At 42.4% G+C, this 10,721-nt stretch overlaps 1 protein-coding gene and 1 long non-coding RNA gene across 2 annotated transcripts; one reads left to right on the top strand and one right to left on the bottom strand.

The window, feature by feature from the left end:
* Positions 1-1,089, top strand: LOC311022937. Its single transcript, XR_014598156.1, has 2 exons — positions 1-851; positions 982-1,089. It is a non-coding gene; the product is annotated as an uncharacterized lncRNA (long non-coding RNA).
* Positions 1,090-5,404: 4,315 nt separating this feature from the next.
* LOC311022931 (astacin-like metalloendopeptidase) lies at positions 5,405-9,126 on the bottom strand. The gene is made up of 10 exons (XM_084024556.1): positions 9,028-9,126; positions 8,731-8,821; positions 8,443-8,628; positions 8,196-8,351; positions 7,942-7,985; positions 7,165-7,839; positions 6,901-6,997; positions 6,480-6,665; positions 6,187-6,339; positions 5,405-6,048 (listed from the first exon to the last, which is right to left on the bottom strand). The coding sequence occupies exons 1-10, from the start codon at positions 9,062-9,064 to the stop codon at positions 6,003-6,005; spliced, it is 1,671 nt and encodes a 556-aa protein (XP_083880682.1). The 5' UTR covers positions 9,065-9,126; the 3' UTR covers positions 5,405-6,002.
* Positions 9,127-10,721: the final 1,595 nt, after the last annotated feature.

The following is a 10,721-nucleotide window of genomic DNA, read 5'->3' as shown; positions in this document are numbered from 1 at the left end:
TCAAAACACCGACGATGCCCGTTTTTTTAAGTACCGATCGCACCGATTCCAGTGTTGGCATCGGTGTCATTACTCTTCCGGAACTGTTGGGGGCAGTATACGCCTCCAGTCGATACTTACATCAGAAGTATTAGTTCACGAAGAAGTGGAACTACACATAGCAAAACAAAAACACGTGAAAGATGGCAACTGCGGCTACGGCTCCACCGCGACTTGTGGATAAAAAAGGCACAAAGAGTCGGGTATGGAAGTATTTCGCATTTGAGGCAGATGACCGTGGCGTAATAATGAACCCGCAGAAGCCTATATGCAAACGGTGCTACCGTGGTCTTCAGGCCAAAGGAGGAAATACGTCAAATTTGGCGAAGCACCTGAAAGACCGTCATCCGGATTTATTCAAAGAATTCAAGGTGAGTTCTGATTCATATTAACGACATCGAAAGGATGAAAAGGATGAAAGGATTGTTTTATCTGCCATACTGAAATACACGTTAACGTTACATGATGTTCGGGAGGGTGGGCACATTTGTTATGGCTTATGTTATGTACGTAGCTTATGCCGTACTTTTAACATTAGCCTAGCACTATAGCACTAGCTACCTCGTAGTTATGCAGCCTAAGTTAGACGGAGAGAAAGAGCATGTCTCTGGCAAGTATCTTGTAACAACTAGCGAAATTTACTGAATATCTTGGTTTAATATAGTAACAGATGGATATGCAACGTATAACTGCCACCCCCCCACCCCAAAATAAATAAATAAATAAAAGACGATTTGCGAGTGACAGAGCTGCAATTTCGCCGTGACCACACTGAACATTGCTTCCTAATTATAGTACATTTAGTACATATAGTACATTTGAATTTACATTTGCAATTGAAAACAAGTGCTCTGCTGCTGTTTTTTGACAGCCCTGATTTTTATGTTAATGTTTTAAAATGAACTACCTGCCTGAAGTTTGGAATGTGTCTATGGACAATAGTTGTTGCACTACATTGCACTTTATTGTGTTGTTCTGTGCTCTTGCACTGAGTTTTGTATGTCTTATGACATTTTGATATTTTTAATAAATGAATTCATGTTTCAAGTTCATGGAATCTTGGAAAATCATTTTTTTACCGTGGTATCGAAATTGGCATCGAGAATCGTGTAATTTTACTGGTATTGGTACCGACTACTGAATTTTTGGTATCGTGACACCCCTACTCTGCTGTCCTGACATTGGTTGGGAGTTCGTTCCACCACTGATGACCAGAACAGAGAAGAGTCTGGACTTTGCTGAGCCACATTTGTTTGATTTCAGCGATGGTGGTACCAGCCGGCCAGCTGAAGTAGAGGAGCGAAGTGCTCGCTTCGGGGCGTGTGGTTTGACCAGTGTTTGAAGGTAGATGGGTAGATGCCGTTCCATTGATGGCCTTGAAGGCCAGTGGCATAGTCTTGAATTGGATGCGTGCTACGACAGGGAGCCAGTGGAGGTCACGGAGGAGGGGGGTCACATGGGAGAATTTGGGTAGATTGAAGACAAGGTGTGCTGCAGCGTTCTGGATACGCTGCAATGGTTTAATCGCAGAGGCCGGGAGTCCGGCCAGGAGAGAGTTGCAGTAGTCAAGGCGGGAGATGACCAGTACTTGGACCAGGAGTTGCGTTGCATCCTTTGTGAGGAAGGTCCGAATCCTGCGGATATTGTAGAGGGCAAATCTGCAGGATCGGGCCACAGCAGTGATGTTGGGGGTGCAGGATAGTTGGTCATCGAGGATTACACCCAGGTTCCTCGCAGTTGACGACGGCAATACTGTGATGCCCCCGACAGTGACCGACAGGTCCATGCGAGGGCAGTCTTTCCCTGGGATGAAGAGGAGCTTGAGGTGATGTGCAGTTGTCCAGACAGAGATGTCAGCCAGACAGTCCGAGATGCGAGTTGCAATGTGAGTGTCAGAGGACGGGGGAAAAGAGAGGAACAGCTGGGTGTCATCAGCGTAGCAATGGTAGGAGAATCCATGCGATGTGATAACAGAACCTAGTGATCTGGTGTATAGTGAGAACAGAAGCGGTCCTAATACTGAGCCTTGAGGGACACCGGTGTCCAGAGAACAGGGTTTGGACATAGAGCCATTCCATGTGACCTGAAAGGTGAGATTTGTCAGGTATGATGTAAACCAGGTTAGAACAGAGTCAGTTATGCCAAGTTCTGCAAGAGTGGAGAGGAGGATTTGGTGGTTGACTCTGTCGAATGCAGCAGATAGGTCGAGGAGAATGAGAACGGAGGAGTGGGATGAGGCTCTGGCGTCTCGCAGGGACTCGGTCACTGTGAGGAGGGCCGTCTCAGTGGAGTGAGCAGTCCTGAATCCTGATTGATTAGGGTCAAGGAGGTTGTTCTGCGAGAGATAGGATGACAGTTGGTTGTAGGCGGCACCTTCCAGGATTTTAGAGAGGAATGAAAGAAGAGATACAGGTCTGTAGCTTTAGATGTCAGCAGGGTGGGTTTTTTAAGGAGGAGCTTCACTGTAGCTGTCTTAAAATCCCCTGGAATGACACCTGAGGTGAGGGAGGAGTTGATCAGGGTGGTGAGGAATGGCAAGATGTCATGTGGAGAATGGTGGGTAGCAGAGATTGGATAGGTTACAGCCTCGACCAATCTGTCAAATCTTCTCCGGTTTGATGTCCTGACTGGGATAGGACACATGGCTGCGATGGGTGGTGGTTGAGATGTTATGCCTACCTCAATGGACTCCCGCAGATAGACTCCCTTGTCTTTGTTCAGGTGTCTTGACTCCCGCAGATTGACTCCATGGTCTTTGTTCTGCTGTCCTGACGCTGTAGTGACAAGCTCTTAAGTGCTCGGTTTACCTCATGCAGGTTTAGCCCCTCCCTCCAATCAAGTCTATTGACTACAGCTGAGCTGGCTGAAACTAGGTAATTGCCCACTCAGTAAGATCAGTTTCACAAAAATTTAAAAATTAAGCTATCTAGACAGACAAAATCTAGTCCAGACAAACGGATGCCCCCTGGGTGGTGCGACCAGCTGGGAGGAGGCCACGGAGAAGACCCAGGACTAGGTGGAGAGTTTATATCGCCACACTGGCCTGGGAACGCCTCGGGACCCCCCAGTCAGAGTTGGCTGATGTGGCCCGGGAAAAGGAAGTTTGGGGTCCCCTGTTAAAGCTGCTGCCCCCGTGACCCGACACCGGATAAGCAGTAGAGGATGAGATGAGACAAAAAACGCCAGACGAATCTCAAACGACACCATTCCTGATCATTCCACACATTTCTATGTATTTTTTGCATGCGTGCTGGCAACGCTGCAGGACCAGTTACGTGGCAAACTTCCATATGGAAGATAAGGAATAAGACGCCCGCTGTATAATAGACAGTGTGCTTTGCACAAGTCTTATAGCCTTGCTGGATGGATTTCAGGACACATGGGCTGGTAAGATTTCAGGACCTGCCATGAGACTGGGCTGGTCAGATTTCAGGACCTGCCATGAGACTGGGCTGGTCAGATTTCAGGACCTGCCATGAGACTAGGCTGGTCAAATTTCAGGACCTGCCATGAGACTGGGCTGGTAAGAAACATGTAAACGGGTTGTTTAATTTCCCCTGATCTGTCTGTCTTCCTCTTCACTTCTTGTAATTTTTCTTCCTATCATTTAGCTTTTTGTTTCTTTCCATCACTCTGTCTCTGAACATCTGTATTCTCTGTTTACTTGTTTGACTGCAGAGTATTTATATCAGGGTATTAGTATAATTGCCACATTTTTCTTACGGCTTGGCGAGGAATGCATTTGTCTTCCAGACGAATAGAGACGTGATGGCAGAGGCAGCTGGGCCAGCGGGGCTGGGTTTCAATAGTAACAGGTGCAAGGAGGCTGTTGTGGCTTTACACGAGCAAGACACTGGATCCTGACTGAGAGTGGGTGTGTGGAAGAATATAAAGGCTTTTCACTGCTTGTTCTTACATGACTGACAGAATAATTCTGCTGCATGTCTGCACACATTTCTTTCTTGCTTTCTTTCTTTATAAGTTTCAAGAAAACATGTATGGATATCTGAATTGTAACTCACATTCCCCGCGATCCTCCAAAGCTGGAACTGGAAGGAAGAAAAGCTGGTAAAATGCACAATCAATATTTAGCTGGGTAGTCAAATTTAAAAAGAGGATCTGCCCAACTGAAAGATCTGGTCACTGCGAAAAGGCAAAATCAGGTAAATCCTATTAGTCAATCCTTTTATTTTTCTCACAATGAATGTCAATGAATGAACATTACATTTCCCTTTGAGCTTAGAAACAGCCGTTCATGTCTCGTAGGCCACGTTTCATTAGATGTGTTCACGTGTCTCGTATGTGTTTTAAGTTTAATGTTCACTTGAGAAACATAGTCATTTTGAGCCAGGTCATGAACCTAACTAAATGGCTGAGTAGCCTAAACCTAACTACATGCTTGATTTGCTCCCCAGTACATTATGAAGTCACGGGTCCTGCCCAAGCATCAAAGGTGAGTATTTGGTGCCTCAGGAATCAAAGTGGGTTGGATATTGTGATTCTCTGAGAAGAACAGCTGAAAATGTTTCACTTTGACAAATGCCTGTTAACTCAGAACTGTGTGGGTTGCAAGTCGTCTACTTTGTTATGTTAATTATTATTTCTGTATGAAAACACTCACATTCTTCTTGCTTCGGCCTGCATACCTCATTTAAGTCAATATGCTTTATGTTTAAAAATTTGGATATTTTAAAATAGTTGCCATGCTGACTGTCCGAAGTAAATTATAGTGTAGTGTCTGCACAAACAGGAAATATGAGGAAGCTGGTGTTGTTTGCTACAATATATCAGCATATGAATGAGAATAATACATGGATTGTAGTCAGAGTGCTCAGTGGACTGATTATACTCGTCAAGGTTTGCCATCCACTCTGTCCACCTCCGAGTCTGTTTATTAGTTGTGAGTTAGTTTGGTAATATTTTTTCATCTTCACCATATTCATGTTTGGCAGAACACATTTCATCATTTGGTTACAAACATTCACACTGGTTCAACTTTCTCTCTCTTTATTCCTGTGAAATGTGTAGCAGGAGATCTATGATCACCAAAGCAGTCGTGCACCAGAAGGGTTCCTACTTCATTGACATGATCCCATGTAGACTATTCATTTGTAGTTCCATAAGTATTCATGTTGGTCCATCCTGGTATTAAATCCATGATGTTTTAGAGCGTTTGTAATTTGGATGCATCGTCCAGATCACATCCTGGCATTTGAGTTCAGCTAGGCTGTTAGTGGTTGTCTCTAGAAGAGACTTGTCATCAGTGTTTTGATGTAAAGTACATAATATATAATATGAATACATGTGAGATGAGTGGTAATTGGTAATTGACCCAAGTGAATATAATAGCCAAACCATTCAGATATGAAGTTCATATTCTCTTTATTTACAAGTACAGTAAAATACATTTCAACAAACATATTCTTTACATGTCATGATATCTATGTACATCCGGACAGTAATGAGCATTGGAATCCACAAATGTTATTATACATTAATTTACATATATACATCAAAACTTTGGAAGTCTGGTTCACGTGTGACTTATTTCACCACAAACATGTTTCACATCATAGATGACGACTGAATCATCAAACCAGATCAGCAATCAATTACTAAACATTAGTCAGATATTTACTGTTACTGTTCCTCTGTTCAGGTCATTATAATATTTCATGGCCAGCAGCACTTTGAAAATGATCTTAGCACAATCTCTATGAATGCAGGACAGTATTTCTCCTTGAGTAATGGTGACTAAGTTGCTATGAATGAACAAGGACTCTAAGTCTCTGCATCCAACTAGCAGCTGGCAGATAAACATTGATTGCAATCAAAGATTTCATTTTCATAATGTCCAATAAAATAATAATAATAATAATGCATCTGGTACACAAAACCTTTGGTGGATTATTGTGAGGAATAAAAAAGTAATCTAGTGAGGGATCTTCTCCATCATGGGAGCTTCACTGGCTGTTCCCCCGGCAGTATCTCAAAGTCCATCGACGGTCACTGCCAAAGAGAAACGAGAGCATTTTAGAGCATTTACTACCTGCAGGTTCCATTGTTATCAGGAATAACTGGTGAAACCGTTGGCCGTCACTGGGATGTGGAGGTATGTCCGTGAGAAACTGTTCCAAATGAACTTACCGAATGGTATAATCAATGGAGCTTGTCACTCCTGTGAGGTAATGGTCGCTGGCGACCGTCCAGCTGAAGTATTCCTTAAAGTAGTTGATGTTTGTTTCTGTCTGGCAGTTGGATGTGGTAAAACCAGGAGCACTACAGCAGTAAAACTTCCATCTGGAATACAAGAACAACATACTTTAGCTATCAAATTGTTTAATATAGAATACAACTGCATGATTCACTGTTCAGGTTTTTTCTGACAATTAATAATTGTCTGATTTCTTTTGTAATAAAGTCAAAAAGAGAAGACTCACTTCCTGTCGTTGAAGATGCTGCTGTAATCACTGTAGACTCCTGCAATCACTTCATTGTCTCCACAGTTGTAGTTCATTTCTCCCCAATAGCTACTCACAAAAGCCGACCACCTGCATGTTCTGGTTAGCTTGAAAGCCTTGCATGAAACCGACCAGAGTCGATCTTTGTGTTCCCCACTGAAGAGACTAGTGTGGGGAAAGAACAGCATATTAGAAAGGCTACTATGCTAGGAAACAAGTACAGATATGTAGAAATAGATGTGAATGTGATTCTGTTTAAGTCTAGGCTTGCATTTAGCCCAAATGAAGGTATCGACATTGAAAGAGACTCAGCTAAACATCACATGCTCACGGAACATAAATGTGACGTTTGCTAAATAGAATGTAAAACTGTTAACAAAGAACTGTTTGTTCTGCCCACCTTGTGATGCCAGATACAGCTTGGCCAGGAGGACAGCTGTGACTAAAAGCGTTGGTCAACTTATTGTCCCACTGGTCGTATTGATGGAGGTACGCCTCTGTAAGAAAAAGGTGAGTTTACTGTGTGAGTTACAGGTAAAGGTGTAAAGCAGAAAAGGTCTTACACACTGGAAAAGCTTCATTTCACCAGCATGGTGGAGACTTAAGGAAGAAAACCAAATACTATGCAAACTTCTCCATTTTACTGCTTTATTTGTATACTTACTGCAGACGTAAAGCTTGTTGATCTTCAGGATGTCTTTTTCTGACATGCCTTCCCTCTGACCTATTTGTACTGAGGGATCGAGGGGAGTGATGGTGTCTCCTGTATTCTTTGAGAAGTCCCTCGATGCATAATGCATCACAGATGCGTAGTCGTACTCAACATTTTGGTTGTTTGTGTCCAATCGATCAAAGTTTCTTTCTTGTCCCTGCTGGATGTTTTCATAGTTGATCCTGACGTGAGCGTCCCTGTCACCTCTACTTTGCTCGTGATAGAAGCCGAGTGCGTGAAGCAGCTCATGCTGAATGACGCCATGTTGAATGCATCCTGCACCCAGAGATAACTGTTGAAATCTTCCAGTTCGCCCAACATAGGACCAACATCCTTGTTCCTTCACAATGTTGATGTAGTCACTCTGGCTTGTACGAGGAACAAACCGGATGCAGCTGCTCAAATGGAAGCCGTCCATTGCACTTTGAATGGCGGTCCTGTCAGAGCTGCTAAAGGAATCACTCATTATAAACGGCACATCAACCGTCTGACTTAACTTTGGCCATCTGCACTCAGCACACTTTAATGCGTTCCTTCCATTTGGAATAAAAATATCTCCTTCGATTATAACGTCTGTTGGTAGTTGTTGGTTTGCTGAGAGGATTTGTGAATTGATTGTCTGGGAAACTAAAAGGAAATTGAAAAGATTTAGTCAAGTTAAATTGATCTGACAAACAATGTGAATTGTTGGACTAAAGAAATGCACTAAAATACAATGAAATCAATTACCTTGAGTTGTTCCTTTGCAGTAATTGAAAGTCCAGCGATGATCTCTGTCAATAAAACAACATTGTCATTATGTGATGTCATTAGAAGGCTGAGATCTTCTTTACTAAGGTCCTCAACACAAGCCCGACTCGACTAGCAGCAGTACACAATATAACAGTTAGGAATGCTTACTTTAATGTATCAACAGTGTGCAACGTTAATAACTGTTGGAAGCAGAAATATAAAGTATGACTTCCCGGCGTCACTATATTTACCCATTGTTAGGATTCTTGTGGTGGGTCTGAACTCCTGTTAGGAAGTGGCCTTCAGGGACCTGCCAGAGGAAGTCTTCCTCCCAGTAGTTGAGCGATGTAGTTTGCCGACATTCAAATGTGAACAAGTTTGGAGCAGAGCAGCAGAGTAATTTCCAACTGAAACCAGATCAAGCAAACCATTATACATTTTTAATTTACCATACAACAGTATTCACATTTGAATGCATGCTTTCAACAAACTACCGACCTTCTGTCTCCATGTGCGTTGTTGTAACTGCTGTAGACGCCAGCAACCACATGATTGGCCGGGCAGTTGTAGCTGAGTTCTTTCTCATTTAAGTCCTGGGGTCTGGACCAGGAGCAGTCTGAGGTAGTGCCCAAAGCCTTGCACTCAATCTTCCATTGGCGGTCTTGGTCAATGGCACTGTAGGAGCTTTGACATAAATCCCAATGGTTTAATAGAAGGATCAGAAGTACATTGTAAAGAGTGGATGTTTCTCATGAATCAATGGTTTCAACTTCATGTTGAACGTACCTATTAATCCGAGACACCACGTGTTTATTTGGACAAGTATGACGCAAAATGCCTCTCAAAGTGTTGTCATAGTCCTGTGCTCTGAGTCCAGCTGCAAACAACATTAATGATCAACATCATACAAACACAGTTCATCTGTAAGCCACACCAACAACTGCTGAACCAGAAGTGCTGATGCTGCTTGCAAGATTGACTTTTGATTTTCAGTCTCATCTTTACAAAATCATCTCCCTTCCGTCAGCACATCATGCTCCCATCATTTAGTGTCCATTACAAATAAGAGGTCGATGTTCTTACCTATCAGAAGGACGGAAACCACGATGAAGGTCCACATTGTGTGTGATGTGTCGGTGTCTAACCTGTGAGGAGACTGCCTTCACTGACTGCAAGTGCTGCAATTTATACGCTTGTGACAAGGAAATAGTGACGTCTTCATCCGTATGTGTTTTGGCACATGTTTGCATGAACACGTGTATTTGCTTCCTCATAATTACTTGTTATGACTGAAATAATAATTCCAACACCTTCCTCATCATTGTAGCGTCAGTTACGAGAATCACTGCATAGTATTGTTAAGAAAGAAAAGAAGCGGATCACGTAAACATGTCAGCAAAATGTAAAATAATGCTGCAAATATTCTCTTGATGTTATTTCTTCACTGAGGACAGATCAAGTTTAGGGGAAGAGGTCTTGCTTGGGTAAATATAGAACCATGCACCTTTATTGGTCAAATATAGAATGTAACAAATACTGAACACAACATTAAAGATGTGTAATGACTTTACATTCATAGCTGGTACATCTGACTATCCTGACATGGACCTGTAACCTTGGATCACTCTCAAGGCTGAGATCCCACATCTTAAAGGAATACTGAGGGGAGAATTAGGAGAAGCAACATCTCAATCATTGATCAACAAAATCCACCTTTTAAGTCACTGAATATGTTACTCCTGGCGGAGGATTTGATGTGATACTGTGCATTCAACTCTATAAACATAGTGTTATTCAACATAACACCAAGGTTGACTGAAGCACTTGGGAGGTTGATGGCGATGGGATCCTGAATGTAATGCTGGTTGCAGTAATATCTTGACACTCAGGTGAGCCCATTAGTCATACATTTGGCTGTAACTACTGAGTGATGTCAACACCGCAAATATTTAGTGTCATTCTGGGCGTGACTGACATTCATTGGCAAGTGTTTAAACCACTAACCTGTTCTGGAAAAAAGCCCTGTGCTACTTTTGAGTGACCTATTATCCTCTGATTACTCTGACAGCTTTAAAGGATTTATATGAGAGTTTAAAAAGATTTGACCCAAATATAAGCTCATCAAAAATGTCTGTTTTGTTTTAATAGTAAATCAAGTTTTGTTAACATTGAACAGTTCACCAATCCAGTCAGCAGCTGCAGCACAGTGATCCAAGTATCCAACCCTCCATGTTCTATATTTCCACTTCATTACATGAGACCCCGAAGAGTCTACTTCTGTCGACCAAAGAATGAAGCCTAAATAATCCACTGTGATTCAAAGGATAACATAAAGAAACGTCTGGGCCTGGGAACATGTATAAAGGGACTATTTACCGCTCCAGGTGCACCAGAACTATCCAGTAGGTCTGGACAAAAAGTGGGACACTTCTAAATTGCTACCTTGGTGCTTGATTACAATCAAAAGTTGTATAATCAATATTCCACCTGTATGTGTGTCAGATGGATCGTGTCCAGTTTTAAACAAGTCATAGCCAGGAATGATAGTCAATGGTGTGTAATAGCATGCAAAACTAAAGAGCTGTAATAATGACAGACACGAATGCAGGTAATAGCTTTGCACAAACGAGGAAGCCCTTGGCTGTGATGTTGGATATGATTCATGGTTAGGAGCAGGTCATCCAGTGAGGAATCTGCTGCGGTATTTAGGTGAAATCATTTATTGGTATCTAAAAGAGATCTCTTCTATTCATCTCAAACTGGTGTTGTGCAATAGT

Source organism: Eutrigla gurnardus (assembly GCF_963514095.1).
Source record: "Eutrigla gurnardus genome assembly, chromosome: 2".
Classification (NCBI taxonomy): Eukaryota; Metazoa; Chordata; class Actinopteri; order Perciformes; family Triglidae; genus Eutrigla; species Eutrigla gurnardus.
This window is presented reverse-complemented; position numbering and strand designations above follow the sequence as displayed.

Bases quoted from the DNA above. Each gene is read 5' to 3' on its own strand.
- LOC311022931 (XM_084024556.1), bottom strand. From the start codon at position 9,064: ATGTGGACCTTCATCGTGGTTTCCGTCCTTCTGATAG. The intron at 6,340-6,479 runs GTGAGTCTTCTC...CTTGTATTCCAG, and splicing joins AGCATCTTCAACGACAGGAA to ATGGAAGTTTTACTGCTGTA. The intron at 6,049-6,186 runs GTAAGTTCATTT...TCTCTTTGGCAG, and splicing joins TCCATTGATTATACCATTCG to TGACCGTCGATGGACTTTGA.